General features: G+C 40.1%; 2 protein-coding genes across 8 annotated transcripts in view; one reads left to right on the top strand and one right to left on the bottom strand.

Moving 5' to 3' along the window:
* Positions 1–8,491, bottom strand: part of scaper (S-phase cyclin A-associated protein in the ER) — a 69,687-nt gene extending 61,196 nt beyond the window's left edge. For 2 of the 3 annotated variants that reach the window (XM_088997008.1, XM_088997009.1), the window contains exons 1-3: positions 8,202–8,491; positions 2,202–2,319; positions 368–444 (exon numbers count right to left, since the gene is read on the bottom strand). In XM_088997008.1, the coding sequence (XP_088853134.1) occupies positions 368–444; positions 2,202–2,319; positions 8,202–8,369 (363 nt within the window). In that variant the 5' untranslated portion in view covers positions 8,370–8,491. Of the gene's footprint in view, positions 1–367; positions 445–2,201; positions 2,320–5,080; positions 5,316–8,201 lie in introns of those variants that run through there. The other variant, XM_088997011.1, reaches the window with a different exon arrangement.
* Positions 8,492–9,237: 746 nt separating this feature from the next.
* On the top strand, positions 9,238–16,229 carry LOC148897703 (reticulocalbin-2-like). 5 transcript variants are annotated; one of them, XM_088997131.1, is made up of 8 exons: positions 9,238–9,292; positions 10,517–10,653; positions 11,647–11,749; positions 11,825–12,021; positions 12,841–12,954; positions 13,932–14,025; positions 14,286–14,425; positions 15,844–16,229. In XM_088997131.1, the coding sequence occupies exons 2-8, from the start codon at positions 10,519–10,521 to the stop codon at positions 15,985–15,987; spliced, it is 927 nt and encodes a 308-aa protein (XP_088853257.1). In that variant the 5' UTR covers positions 9,238–9,292; positions 10,517–10,518; the 3' UTR covers positions 15,988–16,229. The 5 variants fall into 5 exon arrangements, with proteins under 5 accessions (XP_088853257.1, XP_088853256.1, XP_088853254.1 ...); XM_088997130.1 differs by having other exon boundaries at positions 9,238–9,503; XM_088997128.1 differs by having other exon boundaries at positions 9,238–9,514.
* Positions 16,230–16,264: the final 35 nt, after the last annotated feature.

Raw genomic sequence — 16,264 nt, 5'->3', positions numbered from 1 at the left:
ATGTTTTCAATAATTTATCTTGGACTCTTTATAAAATAACATTTATCATCCAATTTTAGATGAAATGCTAGTGAGGACTGTTTTAAGAGTTCAAAGAACAAAATCCCCTCACTTGTGCTTTTTGGCATTCGACTCAGCATGATTCTGATTAATCTTGGTTTTACTCCCTGGAGCTTTCAACTATCTTTGTGACTGCTTTATTTCCTGTATATGGTAGCTGTACAAGTTAAGGGCTTTGTTACAGCTTCAGCTGTTGTTAAAGCGCTATATAAATCAATATGTATTGGATTCTATTGTATAGTAAAATGCAGTAAGTCATTACAATTTCTATTTGGTGCCCTCTAGAGGCGATAGATCAAACACTCACCTGTTTTTTATTCCTTAGCTGCCCAGAATGAGTCCTTTGGGCTCTTGAGCTGCCAGTGGTGTGACTTTTGGACTTTGCTGCGTGGAGAAATTGGAAACCATCTTTATAAAACACCGGCTCTGATTAGAAATGAATCCAAACAGAGAGTGCGTGTCATCAAGTAAGCATAAAAAATGAAAGCTCAAGAGACAAAAAAATCCATGATATAGGTCCTCCCGGAGTTCATATTTTACCCCTATGGGAAATTGTCACCATTGTAAAACTTATACAAATGTATTTCTCAAGTAGAATTTTTGTATTCATAGCAGCCAGTCTTGTGTGACGTCATGCATGACTGTTTTGAAAGTCTGTTTTGAAAGGCTTGGGAGAATTATTTTCACTGGAATCCATGTTTTTTTTTTCTTATTTAAAGGACAACCGACGTCTCCGGACAAGTTGAGTCTCCGGACAAGTTGAGTCCATAATTTGTAAAATGGCTTCAAATGACTTCTACTGAGCGTATTTGACAAAGATTCCACCGCATATAGCTATGTTTTACGTTTTAAGACTCGCGCTGAATATTCCGGAAGTCTTGTTTTTGAGTTGGTGACGAGTCCTCACCCTACGTCACTGAAGGAACGCCCCTCAGCGAGAAAGGACATGCCTTGCATCACCTCAATGCATTTTGCAATGCTTTGTTTGGTCTGAAAACTTCGTGTTGATCCGTGTCGATGGCGAAATTAGAAGGAAAACACATAAATAACGCGATGGTGAATCCTTGTGTGTAGCACCGAGCATCTATTTGATATTCACTGACAAAAAGCTTTCCACAGAGCTTTGTCGCCCTCTTATCGGTGCTACACCCCCCCCCCAGATGACACACATTTGGTGCTACATTTCCCCCCTCAAAATGACACAGAATAAATTCTGTAATATTGCAAACATGTATGCTTTCCTCTTCAGAACTATTTGAATCATATTCATAACTGGATGAATAATAAGAAAGCATATTCCCCGAATCTGAAGCCATTGTTTTGATTCTCCAGCAAGGCAAGACGCCTTGGGGTGACGCCACGAACAAGGGAGCGGGACCTTCTGAAACTGGCAACTTCCGGTTTCAAATTGAAGTAATTTTTTTTAGACACTTTAAGTCATTTTTATTGACTACAAATATCATACTGCGTGTTTTGGGTATTTTAGATGCTATAAAACGTTTTTCTGATGAAAGAAAAAAGTGATGTCAGTTGTCCTTTAAGATGATCCAATAGTTCTTACTGACAGTTCCATCAATCTTTAAACTTGAGAAAAAAATATTTGACTTGCATATTTCAACGATACTAACACCTCCTGCCACATGAGGTGCAAAGACATTTCTACACGGCTGTCATCAAATCAATCCGGTGTTCTTCCAATCAGGGTTTGGTTTGGGGCCGCCACAAAAATGTACAAAATCCAACTTCAACGGACAGTTGAAGTTGGGAAAAAAAAATCATTGGCACCGCCCGAGCCACTCTCGAGGACTTGCAAAAATCAAAACAAGGACCCTCCGCAACCTGCCCACCACCTTTTCCAGCGACTCCCTCTGGCAAAAATCTTTGTGTGTTCTACATATTTGGCCAATAAAGATGATTCTGATTCTAACTAAAAGTAAATAATGTTGTAATCATATCCATTATGGTCAGATGCAATAAATGGGCCAAAAACTGGAAGAAAACAGAGAGAACTGCACTAAAGGAGAGTGTGAGTGGGAAAACAGAGTGAACAGACTGGCTCTTTGTGTGAATAATATATTTAAAAACAATGTTAAGGCAGGCTGTTAATGCAGAAATATACATTTGGCTTTCAAAGCACCAACCTTCCTCTTCTTTATTCTCCAGTGGGACACTCCATGCAATCAGGTTCCGAGCAGCACGACCCTCTTCTGCGACGATCTTTCGTACTTTATCATGACTGTTGGAGCGCTGGAAAGATGCCTGCGAAAAGGTTATGGGACATTAATATTTCACCTCATACGGGATCTGGTAAGATGTGGATTGACGGAGTGACGATAAGGAGGGTTTTATTCCAATATACATGTGACGTACAGTACAATGGTGCTATGAGATATGAGAGATAAAATTTATGAATTTCTGAAGATACAAGACTTTTTTTTATTTGTTGCTGCAGTTCAGCACAAAGGAAGTAGCGTATTTTCTGCACTATAAGGTGCACCGTAAAGAAAATATTTGTTTTCAAAAGCTGACCATGCACCTCATAATGCGGCGCACACTAAGGATGGAAATGTTTTAAAATATGTATACAATTTTTTTAAATACGGTGATACCTCATTTTACGAACGCTTTAGCTTACGAACTTTTTGCCTTACGAACATTAAATTCGCGAGAATACAATCTGTGCATACGAACTAGTTTTCGGTAAACGAACCAAATCGCACGGAGCGCCACGGTGGCAGAAGGACTAGTTTTTGGCGGAAGAACATCAAACCACTTAGCGTCACACTACCAGTATGCTAAGTCTACCATTGCTACGTGTGGCTAATGGTGGTTCTGTGTTGTCTAAGCATGGTCTCAGGCAATAGAAGAGGTTGAAAAACTTCTGGTGATTTGGATTAACGAAAAGCTGCTAGCAGGGGACAGTGTGACTGAGGGTATTATCGCCGATAAAGCATGGCAACTTCATTCGCATATCATCAAGAGGCAACCTGGATGTTCGTCATCCACTGACAACTAAAATCACAAAGGTAAATAAAACGACTTTATTATACAGTACAGTTTATTTCTTGAATTACAATACAATAGCACATTTATTATCCATAAAATATGTATATTTTGTGTAGTTTTAAGGTTTATATATTAGAAAATTATGTTTTATGGGGACCTGGGAACGGATTATTCTAATTTTTAATGGTTTCTTATAGGAAATAAAGTTTGGCAGATGAACTTTTCGCCTAACACACACTTTATGGGAACCAATTAAGTTCATAAGCTGAGGTATCACTGGATGTCATTCGTTGAAGGTGCCCCTTATAATGCGGTGCACCTTATGTATGGAAAGTGTTTTTAAATGTCATTTGTTGAAGGTGTGCCGTATATTCAAAAAAATAAGGTCATTTAATAACAAAACTTCTGTGACAAGTTTTATTGGGATGCATTTTTTGCTCTAGTATAGTTCTCTAGATTTTATGTTGGATCTCAGTCATCGTATTGAATGAATAAAGCGGCTGGTGTGTGTTTGGCAGTGTGTTATTGTTGTTATGGTTACCCATTTTGTCCAAAATGTGGTGTGAACGTCTACAACAACACATGTCACAGAGTTGATATATTGAGTTTTAAAGGAAACAAGGAAATATTCTGGAACTGTACATTTGTTTGCCTTGATGGCATAGATCTGTGCAATATGTTGCATTGTGATAATAATGCAACATATTACTGGGCGCTAGCCTGGAGATAAATGAGAATGCATTAAGCAGAAACAAGACTGTGACAAGAAACAGCTCGAGGATTGGAAGCAATGTACTTCGCGGCCAACGCACAGCATGGTTGACCTACACATTGAGTATGCATCAGTGAACATGGATGCTCAAACCACAGCAAAAAAAAGCCCATGTCACATTGTCGTCCTTCGCATCACAGGACGGACTGTGAAATAAAATCTGGCAGTGAATTATCTCTGGCGTGTTAAGGGTATTGAAAGGGGAGGAAAAAAATGTGCTTTGTATTTTCTATGAAGTAAACAATGTTTTTTTTCCTTCTGTCTTTGTTCAACCTGAAATATTGTACTACTACAGTAAAGTCTCGTTATATCGATATTCAAGGGAGTCCGGAAAAATATCGATATAACCGGGACTATCGATATATCCGACCCTGTTTGCATGTAATTTTCTCCGTGCGTGCATAGAAATAGTATCGATATAACCGGGACTATCGATATATCCGATATCGATATAACGAGACTTTACTGTAATTGCCTTTCCAGCAGCTCCTGTATTTTGTTTTTCTACTTTTTTCTTTCTTTCCTCTTCTTGTCATAACTGTGCTGCTGTGAAATGTGAATGGCGCCACTGTGAGACAAATAAAGGTACATCCAATCCAATAACCCATTAGCTCAAATGTGCATTATGATTATTCTTGTCAGAAAAGAAAAAATGTCCATTCCAAAGCAACACAATAATAATAATAATAATAATAATAATAATAATAATAATAATAATAATAATAATAATAATAATAATAATTTAATGTACAAGCGCCTTTCAAAGCACCCTAGGACACAAATTGTTGATGGATTGTGAAAGCAAAATTCAGCGCAAGAATTCGTCAAGTAGAACAGCTTGTGTGGGTGTCACATCATGCATTGCCAACGTGGTCCTGATACTATTTAATATTCCCCTGGGAGATACCCAGCTGACCTACTTTTGGTGCACAAAAAAAATCGTTCATGGCAATTGCGCTTTATTCTTCAGCACGATAAGAAGATAGAAATAAGATGACACTGAGCTGTGAACGCAAATATAGCAGAATCCCTTGCATGCTCGCCGCTAATAAACAACACAATGCTACAAGCCAGCTAATTAGCAGAACAAACTGTAAAGGGCACAGACTCCTTTCGCTGCGCACCGGAAACAAGAACCACTTTCCAAGCCGGTGGATTGTGAGGAGCAAGTGTAAGGTTTCTCTTTAGCAACAAAACAGGAGCCAGCCCCCTAAGGAGGAAAGCAAAACAGGAAATACATACAGAATAGAAGAGGAGCGCAGAAGCCACGTCTTGGTCCTCGTCCAGCCTTGACATGCTGTTGCTGCCCACTTTAGGCGCCCTTTTCCCATCTCAACATGAGCGCCATTTGTGCTGCAGGCCATGACCATCTGACAGGGGGACCAAAATAGAGTCCCGGTGCTCGCCCCACAACGTCATTGCAACTTGCCCCTGATAGTTCAACTTGTTTCTGAGAAGACTGGGGGAGTTAGGCCCAAACTGGCTGCTGCTGTCCGTCAGCTCGGCACTCTGTGCCGCTTGTTACATTTGCAGCTTCTGTGTTCCACTTGGGAGACACCCCCCACCCCCGCCTACTCCACATACTCTCTCCACTCTGCGCAGTCATGCACACAACCCTTCCCGCCCCAACCTGTGCTGCTAGTGATGAGAGTGTAGCTGCGGGCGAAGGGGACAGTGCGTGAGTATAACCACGCATTCATATTCGCAACATAGAGTGTTGCTCAGAAACGGATTGGACTCCGCGTATGATGACTCATATGTGCAAGCCTTCATGGTTTAACTGCATGCAAAATGCAACTAGAGCGTGTTAAATACCTTATTTTCCGGTGTATAAGGCGCACCGAACTATAAAGCGCACCCCCAATGAATGAAACGTTTTTCAAATACAGTAAAGTCTCGTTATATCGATATCGGATATATCGATAGTCCCGGTTATATCGATACTATTTCTATGCACGCACGGAGAAAATTACATGCAAACAGGGTCGGATATATCGATAGTCCCGGTTATATCGATATTTTTTCGGACTCCCTTGAATATCGATATAACGAGAATTTACTGTATTATAAAAGATGAAAAGTTTTCCAAATATAAGGGACATTAAAGTATAATGCACTACTGTAGAGGGTGGGGTTACACACTACTTATTCTACAAGGGGAAATGGAGCCAGTGGCTCGTGACAGTAGTTGTGAGACCTGTTGCGGCTCAATATTACTTTACATATAAGGCACACCTGCGTCGAAGGCACAGGGTGATCTTATGAAAATCAAGGCTTTTTGGTGTGCCTTTTACCAGGGTCTGAAACTCATGACAAAAAGTTAGTGGACACCAGGGCAGACAACTCTGAAAAGTTGCCTGCCATGCATCTATTAGCTACCTTGAATTGATTTTTTTTTTTGTTGAGAAAAGCATTTTGATAGTCAAATATTTTTGTGAATTTATTTTTTAATGGGGATTTTAGAGGCATTTTCAGAGTTGTTTTGGTTTTTGGAAACTTCCACAAAGATGTTACATTACTAGTAAAATTTGTGGCATGAAAAAAAGTCTCGAGATATCTATCGTGATACCGAGATCGACAGATTTTGTCAAAAGTTTACCACAAAGAAAACAAACTACAGTAAAGTCTCGTTATATCGATATCGGATATATCGATAGTCCCGGTTATATCGATACTATTTCTATGCACGCACGGAGAAAATTACATGCAAACAGGGTCGAATATATCGATAGTCCCGGTTATATCGATATTTTTTCGGACTCCCTTGAATATCGATATAACGAGACTTTACTGTATTACATTCCTAAAAAAAGAAAACTATTACATTCCTTAAAATGAAAAGCTCTAAGGTATAGACATTAAATTCTTGCCGTTGAGAGTAAATTGCATTTACATTTTATTTTGGTGCTGTACCTATGAGGAAACGAACCAGAGGTTAATTCATTTAAACCACAGGTGTCAAAGTCAAGGCCCGCGGGCCAAATCCGGCCCGCCACATCATTTTTTTCGGCCCGCGAAAGCAAATCAAACTTGTTAAATTCCATGATGATTGCTAAAATCTGAGCCAAAATTTCATATTTTTTTATGTCAACCACAATAAAAGTCATTATTCTTGACTTCAGATTTGAAAACGAGTTATTCATTAATTTGCTGTGTGCTCTATATGTAATATTTGAAGGGATTTAAACATTCTAATGGGTTCCCCAAATTCATAACGGCCCTCGAGAGGAAACCATAACTACAATGTGGCCAACGGCAAAAAATGACTTTGACACCCCTGATTTAAACACTCGTAGCATCATGACTGTAATACAGTGATACCTTATTTTACGAACGCTTTAGCTCACAAACTTTTCGCTTTCCGAACATTAAATTTGTGAGAATATAATCTTGGCATACGAACTGATTTTCGCTGGACAAACCAAACCACACAGTGGCTGGCGGACTAGTTTTCCACACCCACTTCTTTTGAGTGCAGACGTGGTTTGTTCTCAAGTGGAGTACTTTTGCTATCATGGGACCGATAAAGACCTCACCACAGTCTAGTGTTAAGCCGAAGAGGACACAAAAGAAAATTACGGTTGAGCAGAAGATCATCGAAAAACACCAACGAGGTGTGCGTTTGTGTGATTTAGCCTGCCAGTACCATTACGCTAAATCGACCATTGCTACGTGTGGCTAAGGGTGTTTCTGTGTTGTCGAAGCAACGGTCTCAGGTAATAGAAGAGGTTGAAAAACGTCTCTTGATTTGGATTAACAAAAAGCAGCTATCAGGGGACAGTGTGAGTGAGGGTATTATCACAGAGAAAGCACGACAAATTTACTCAGATATCATCAAGAGGCAACTGCATCAACGACCATCACAAAGTTAAGTAAAACGACTTTATTATATAGTAGTTTATTTATTTAATTACAATCAAATAGCACATTTGTTAAACATAAAATAAGGTATATTTTGTGTAGTTTTAAAGCTTATTGAGTAGAAACGTATTTTTATGGGGACCTGGGAACGGATTATTCTCATTGTTAATGTTATTTTATGGGAAATAAATGTTTGGCAGACGAACTTTTCGCCTTACACACACTTTCTGGGAACCAATTAGGTTCGTAAAATGAGGTCTCACTGTATTGCAAACCAGTTTAGCCATGCAAATCGTCCACTCACTGGACACCAGCACTCAAATGGATTGTCGAACTAGCAGCGCCACACCCACTTGAAGGTAAGGGCATCCCAAAAATGCGTTTTATCGCGGCTGCTAGCTAGCAGCAGAATTAATCCAGGTATGCGCCGAACAAAGACGTCGGAGGTGACCACCAGGTCGTCAATTTGAACAGAAAATGAACGACATTAGAATTTGGTTACCTTGAGCGCATTAATGGACGCGTTTTTATTTTTGCCTCCTCCATGTGACGACCCCGAGCTGTTGCTGCCAGACCTTTCCCTCCCGTCACCTCCGTGGCCGACTCTCGGTCCCAGACGGTGCTGCCCCGCACCGCGCCGTCGTCCATCGTGGCGACCGTCTTTGTTCATCGAGTCGTGCTACGTCCAACGCTTGGTTGGGGATTAATTTGACGCCAGGCGGAGAAATGTGTTCAGTTGTTTAGAGTGGATGGAAAACCATGTTACATGACAGCGAGTTTAGGATATGAAGAAACGGAAGTCAGTTGACGTTGCGAAGTTTTGGATCGACAGCCTTGCAGTCCAATTCTATTACTCGAAAGTGAGATTGACATGTGTGTTATCCAATCGAATGCCGAATAATTCGGGCCACAGGCGGAACCTGTTTATGAGGGGAAGGACTGCACACCTCTCCCATGGCAACCATAGAGACTGAGCGGGCATTTCGCTGAACGTGATCAAATAAATTTACCTTCAAAATAAATGTCGTCGTGCGACGTTCCGGATACTATAGGAAATCGGTTTTTGGGTTATGAGAACATACAAAATTCCCTTCATTCTGGACATAATTTCAGAATGACTTCCTCCAAATAAAGCTTTCAAGTGAGATAAATTGTGAAACATAGAATTACTCTAATGTTATAAATTCTCTCAAACTTACGATGATCTCCATTGTTGTTCAAGTTTTTAATACCGCTGTAGCGTCGGTGATCATTATTTCCTAATGCAGAGTGTTTCGAAGTGAGTTGTGTTTTGTCTCGTGGTTAATAAACACGAGACCGCAAACTAATTACTAGTGATAAACATCTTGCAAGACTTGAAACGTACGTTTGTGACCACAACTACGACGTCTGCGCGTGTTTGAGCGACGTTTTACCCTGGGTCATTGTTTAAAAAAAATCACGACATTGATTAAAAAAATTAGGCACTAAATATTTTTGGTCACGTGCAGACCTACATCGTAAAGTTAAATATTTACTGTGAAACGTCAAACCGGAAATTCGTTTGTTTCCATTGTAAGCTAACTCAAGCAACATTTTTGACAACTTTTCACGGTAATTGCGAATAGTATTCTCTCGACAAAGTCTACGATGGATAATTCGACTACCTGGTCGTGATTTCGCATTTCGTAGACGTTCTGAAATCCTGGCTCGGGTTCTGCTTGTTTGCACGTCGTTTTGCGTATTGTCACTCATCATCCACACTGGAGCAGAGGTTAAAGTAGGATACGGTGTCCACGTATATCAAAGTTTAACATCTTAACCGGTGCGTTACCGGTAAGTGTTTACAAATATGTGTGAATGTGTGTTTTGTGTGTAGTATACTCGCGAAGTCCAGGTGGACTCATCTGACCCTACGCAACGATCTGAGTTAGTACCGAAACTGACCTGTGTGAGGCAGCATGGTACGACATTACGTCTCGAAATAATTACAGCATCCAAGCTTTAATCTAGCTGTTGAGGTGAAAAAACTGAAACAGGACCGAGAGACACACTTAAGACTAGAAATTGGAGATCTTTTACGAGTCAGAGGACAAGTGAAGACATCAAGGGAACAGAGAGAGATTATCGCCTCCACCTACTGTGAGTGAAGTGATTCTGACATGTTTTTCTTCTCAAATTCAGTCAACTACTTCAGAACTAATTGAACAGTGCTTCACCGTGGCTTGAAGGATGCAGTGATATAAATTGAGTTTTATGAGGCAAAAAGTGGAATGCTATAGGGGTGAACGTTTTTAGAAAAACACAGAATTGCATTTATTTTCTTCGAGATATTGTGATTTTGATTCGCTTCACCATTTTATCCAATCTCAAGTGCAATATTCACGCTGCACAATCATATTAACGTAGACTTTGAAGTCCTGTTTGTGATGTAATATAGGGAAAGTGATGCCCATTTCATGGTAAGATCAGAGCATTGTTATCAAATGGTGAGTATAGTTTTGCTTTTTTGATTGTTGCTGTGCTGATGACCATTTTGTGTTTGGGAGCCTTTTACTGAGCGAGTTGCTTGTTCTGTAGCCACAAAGGGACATAAGTCTTCTTGTGCCGGTCCCAAGCCCGGATAAATACAGAGAATTGTGTCAGGAAGGGCATCCGACGTAAAAGCTGGGCCAAGCTTTTACGTCGGATAAGGCAAATTACGTTTGTGAATGTGCAGGGCGACATTTTAGATTGATTGATAAAACATCAGGATTAAACAAAAAAAAATAATAAATGATCGATGAGTATCCTAATATTGATTTTTAATGATCTGACCAATTTCTGTATCGTCCCCAGAGATGGCGGCCTCGACCGTGACGGCAATCGTATTGCTTGCCCTTCAGTTTATGTTGGTACTAAGCTCTCACAAACACGAAGACCATTTTGGACAACTACATTCTGAGCATGACATGAATGTCCTGCTGGGGGAGAAGGTTTTGAAACAACATTCCTGTACAGTGATGCCTTGGCTTACGAACTTAATTGGTTCCCAGACAGAGTGTGTAAGGCGAAAAGTGTGTATCCCCAAAAATAATTTACCATAGGAAACCATTAAAATGAGAATAATCCGTTCCCAGGTCCCCATAAAACATAATTTTCTACTTTCAAATTTTCTAAGCCCTAAAACTACACAAAATATACCTTATTTTATGTATAATAAAGGTGCTATGGTATTATAATTAAAGAAATAAACTGTAGTGTATAATAAAGTCGTTTTATTTACCTTTGTGATGGTCGTTGATGGCTTGATGGAATGGAGTGGCCATTTTCATCAGCATTAAATACTTGATGAGGAACGTAGCCTTCTCTCACCATCTTGAGGAATGATCCCTTGTAGGTGCTTTCTCTGCGATAATTTTACCTAGTTCCTCATCAATTTCTCCACTGCGAGACTAATAAAGGCCAATCCAATTATGTTCTGTTTAGCTGGGTTGATAGCTTTTTGTATCAAGTGTACAGATGGCTTGTGCGGGTTATTTGTGGAGCCTGATTGATGGGATATTTTAACCTTGCAGTCTACACTCTGCCTTTGAAACAAGTCCAAATTTCATTGTTTTCTATCCATTTTACAACTCTGTCGTCTGCCTCTGTCTTTAATGTTTAACCACCCCCACTCACTGCTGCGTTCTTGACCAATCATTTGGCTTTAACCGAAGGCTGGGGGCGGGGAATAGAGGACAAAAACAATCGGCTGCCATTTTCTCGTTAGGAGAACGGGCTCGTTCGCGAACGACACATCACTCATTGTGGCAGCTCCGTGTGTATCCCAAAAAATAGTTTGTATGCCAAGGTCACATTTTCATAAATTTTACATTCGTAAACCGAAAAGTTCGCAAGCCAAGGGGTTCGTAAACAGAGGTATCACTGTATTTTATTTTTATCTTGATCACCTTGTGACTCTCAGCTTTTATGTGATACTTTTGTAGGACCCTGAGGTGTTAAAGAAACTAAGTCCAGAAGAGCAGAAAAAGATGATCATGGAAATTGTCAAGAAGATTGACATAAATGTTGACAAACACCTAAGTGCAGGTAACATTGTGTGGACTATAACACTTGGGAGAGAAGCACATGTGACAAAAGTCATTAATAGCAGTTTCTTCATAGAGGAGATTGCTCTATGGATTCAGCACGTGTATCGAAAATATGCCTTCGAAGACGCAGAGGAGCGCTTTGCTGAATTTGACACAGACAAAGATGGTGTCGTCTCATGGGAGGAGTACAACATGGCCGCTCATGACCAGCTCTTTAATTATGATGAAAGCGCCATCCTTGATGATCCTGAGCAAGAGTCTTTGCGACATGTACGTGCATCAGCATCCTTATGGCAGTGTGAACAATTCAAACACTGAAAAGTTATCTTAAACTTAAACTATCTATTTGCTACCGAGCTGGCTCGATAGCTAACCTATCTATTCGCTTGCTAGCGTTCTATCTATTTGAGTTACTTCCGGGTTGAGTGAATGGTGGCGCGTGTGGCTCCCGCTGCTCACCCACAGATAATCTTATTCTGTGACAGGAAAGTTAAACATAAACTATCTATTTGCTATCTAGCTAGCTATTGAGCTAGCTATCTATAAGCTATATAGCTATCGAGCTAGCTAGCTAGCTGTAAAGCTATCTAGCTAGATATGTATTAGCTAGCTCGATATCTATTAGCTATCTAGCTCGCTATCTATTAGCTCTCTAGCTAGCTATTAGCTAGCTTTCTATCTATTTGAGTTACTTCTGGGTTGAGTGAACACTGGCGCGTGTGGCTGCTGTGGCTCACCCACAGAAACTTATCCTGTGACTGTCGAGTTAAACTTAAACTATCTATTTGCTATCTAGCTGGCTAGCTAGCTATCTCGCTGGCTATCTATTCACTATATGTAAAGTGTCCTTGAGAGTTTTGAAAGGCGCTGAGAAATTAAATGTATTATTATTATCATCTAGCTAGCTAGCTATTAGCTATCTAGCTAGCTTTCTATCTATTTGAGTTTCTTCCGAGTTGAGTGAACGCTAGCGCGTGTGGCTGCCGCTGCTCACCCAAAAGTTTATCCTGTGACTGTAAAGTAACCTGGAGAGTTTTGAAAGGCGCATATAAATGAAATGTATTATTTTTATTATTAAACTCCCGTCAGCTCCACTTGAAGGAGAGGAGGCGCTTCAATTTCGCAGACCTGGACGGTACGCCTGGCCTCAATGTAACAGAGTTCTTGGCCTTCACTCACCCATCTGAAATGGACCACATGGCTGTAAGATCACACCTTTCTTTGCAGGGGGGAATGTGTTCCACTACATTTCAAATGAGTTTAAGAAGTATTGAATATAATCACGTGTTGTGTTTTGAGACTTAAAGGACGACCGACACCATTTTTTAGTTTCCTAACTGACATCAGAAAAACGTTTTATAGCATCTAAAATACCCAAAACACGCAGGCTGATATTTTTAGTCAAATGCAAAACACCAATAAAAATGAGTTAAAGCTTCCCAAAATTACTTCAAAATGACCTCAGAGATGGCGAGTTTCAGAAGGTCCCGCCCCCTTGTTCGTGACGTCACGCCAGGACGTCTTGCCTTGCTCTAGAATCAAAACAATGGCTTCAGATTCGTCGAAGATGCTTTCTTGTTACTCATCCAGTTATGAATCTAATTCAAATAGTTCTGAAGAGGAAAGCATAAATGTTTGTAATCGATTAATGAAGTCCTTCCGTATCATTTTGAGCCGTCAGAACTCCAATGTAGCGTCCCAGAAAATGCACAAGATGGCGCCCAAGCTCCGTTGGAAATGGGCTGATTTGTCTGCTGGGAATTTGTGTCAACTAGTATCAAATAGTAGTCTTGGTGCAACACACAACGATTCACCATCGCGTTAGTTATGTGTTTTCCTGCTAATTTCGGTTTCAACACAAAGTTTTCAGACCAAACAAAGTACCCAAAATGCATTGTGTGTCGCTTTCTCAGTCAGGGGCGTTCCAGACGTGACGTGACGTGACGTCACGTCAGGCATCGTCACCAACCAGAAAACAAGACTTCCTGAATGTTCAGCGTGAGTCTTAAAACGTAAAATATAGCTATATGCCGTGTGGAATCTTTGTAAAATACGCTCAAAGTCATTTTACAAATTATCAACACAACTTAACCGGAGGCGTCGGTTGTCCTTTAAACTAAGAAATGGGTGGACAATCAATGCTGTGTGCATTTTAGATTCTCCCATTCCTCTTAATACAGGATTTTGCAATTGAAGATGTGCTGAGTGACTATGACTTGGATCAAGATGGACTGATCAGTCTCAAGGAATTTATCGGTGATGTTCGACGTGAAGGTTAGTTCATTTTGATTTAAAAAAAAAAACTTTATATATTAACTTTTAGAACAAATAGCTTCACGGAGTAACAAAAAAATGTGGTTCCCATCAACAACCTCTCATTGGAACTGTCATTGGGTTAAATTAATGAAAAATCTAATTATGATTAAATTACGACGGTACATATCGATATAAATGTTGACGTCAATTTGAAATTCCTGTTGAATTTTCTCCGTAAGCGCTCTTGACTTTGCAAGTCTTGCCGTTGTCTTTTCAAGAGGATGCCCCTTCGCAGTGGGAGGTTGAGGAGACCGTGCGCTTCAACGACTTGTACGATCAAGACAAAGACGGCAAGTTAAATCGAGAAGAGCAACTCCGCTGGATTGCGCCCAACTGCTACGGCGCTGCTCAGGAAGATGTAAGACTTGACTTAAATGTTATGATTTGTATTGCCTCCATTTGGTTACTGTCAGAGATGTTCGATCGGACACTGTGGACAAAGACTCGAACCCAGAAAGATTGTCTTTTACTGCCGGCAGGAGACGCAGCCATTCATGACTGACGCCTGTTGTCTGCAGCCCTCTGCCAAGTTATTTATTGAGAGTATATGCAAATTGAAGTGATACATTAGTAAAACATAGTTTTCTTGATTAGAATACCACACCTCTTGAGTTCTAAGCGCGAACAGCTGTAAGCAATAAAACATTGTCCCTTCCATGAACTGTTAAATTTGTAACCTGGCTAATGAGCTCTCCCGCTGAAGGAGTTTCAAGTCTTAAATTACTCCGGTCATAAAGGAGTTTCCCCAAGTCCTAAATTCTGTCCGAGGCCAGATCTCCTCGATGAAGATGACAATTTAACAAGATGTGTCTGTTGACCTCTGATTGACCCCAGGTTGTCTGTGCTTCAATTGTGTATTCGAGTCACACATGTTGACTAAGCATATAACAGCATGAAACTTTTAAATATGATAACTTCTTATTCTCCATCAGTTACCTCATTCATTGCAAGACGTGAAAAAAATGTGTCCACTCCAGTGCCAGGGTTTTTGTCATTGTCGCTCAAATTCCCGGACCCACAGAATATTGCGTTTCAGGACGCTATAAACATTCAATGATTCAGAGTAAGAAACCTTAGACTCTTCTTTCATCAGAAAAAAAGTTAATTCCTAAATTATATGGATCTGGAGGTATCTGAGCTCGAAATGGGGGCAGCTGTACAAAAGGCAAATGGTGCAAGGGAAAACATTGCTGGAGGTCTGACGAGCGCTTTATCAGCAATCACGAGAAAAACCAAAACCCGAACAAATTCGGGAATGGCACTCAGTTTCATTCCTTTCAATTCCCGAATAAATTTGGGAATGGCAGTGAATGAGTTAATATAGATTTTATGTGTGTCTGTATTTGTGTAAAACTCAAATTTGTGAATAAATCAAGGTGCGATCATTCAATGGAGAGTGAGAAAGCTAAAACTTTCTTCTTTCGTCAGAAAAAAAAGCGTTAATTCATAAATGATATGGGTCTGGAGTTATATGAGCTTGAAATGAGGGCGGCTGTCTCAAATACAATGCAATACATACATATTGGTTTATATAGCGCTTTAACAACAGCTGAAGATGGAACAAAGCGCTAAAATGCGAAAAAAGGGAAATGCTGCCCCCTTATAGAAGGAAAAAAAAACATTGCCAGAAGTCTGGCCAGTGCTTTATCGGCACCCAAGCATGAAAAAAAACAAAATGGCGCTCTACGTCATATTTTCAATTCCCGAATAAATTCGTGAATGGCAGTAAATGAGTTAATGACAGCAATGTTTGTTTCTCATATTCATCTCCATCAGGCTCTTCACCTCATTCAAGAGATGGACCAGAATGGAGACGGGAAGATCTCAGAGAGCGAAGTCTTGCAAAACCAAGACATTTTCATGAACAGCGAAGTGACGGACTACGGCAGACATCTGCACTTGTCACATGACGAATTATAACTTTGAAAATCAGCATTTTTATCATTTGACTCCCAATTTCAATCTAAATTTGTATTTACTTTAATGGACAACCGACACCATTTTTTTGTTTCCTAACTGACATCATTGAAACGTTTTATAGCATCTAAAATACCCAAAACAATGGCTTCAGATAGGGAGAAGATGCTTTCTTGTTACTCATCCAGTTATGAATATGATTCAAATAGTTCTGAAGAGGAAAGCATACATGTTTGCAATCGATTAAAGAAAAGTCATTAATAGCAGTTTCTTCATAGAG

Source organism: Hippocampus bargibanti, linkage group LG05, assembly GCF_051943395.1.
Source record: "Hippocampus bargibanti isolate YZ-2025 linkage group LG05, ASM5194339v1, whole genome shotgun sequence".
Taxonomy (NCBI): domain Eukaryota; kingdom Metazoa; phylum Chordata; class Actinopteri; order Syngnathiformes; family Syngnathidae; genus Hippocampus; species Hippocampus bargibanti.
The sequence above is the reverse complement of the archived record's forward strand: the minus strand, read 5'-3'. Positions and strand labels throughout refer to the sequence as shown.

Bases quoted from the DNA above. Each gene is read 5' to 3' on its own strand.
- LOC148897703 (XM_088997131.1), top strand. From the start codon at position 10,519: ATGGCGGCCTCGACCGTGACGGCAATCGTATTGCTTGCCCTTCAGTTT. The intron at 10,654-11,646 runs GTTTTGAAACAA...ATACTTTTGTAG, and splicing joins ATGTCCTGCTGGGGGAGAAG to GACCCTGAGGTGTTAAAGAA. The intron at 14,426-15,843 runs GTAAGACTTGAC...CATCTCCATCAG, and splicing joins ACGGCGCTGCTCAGGAAGAT to GCTCTTCACCTCATTCAAGA.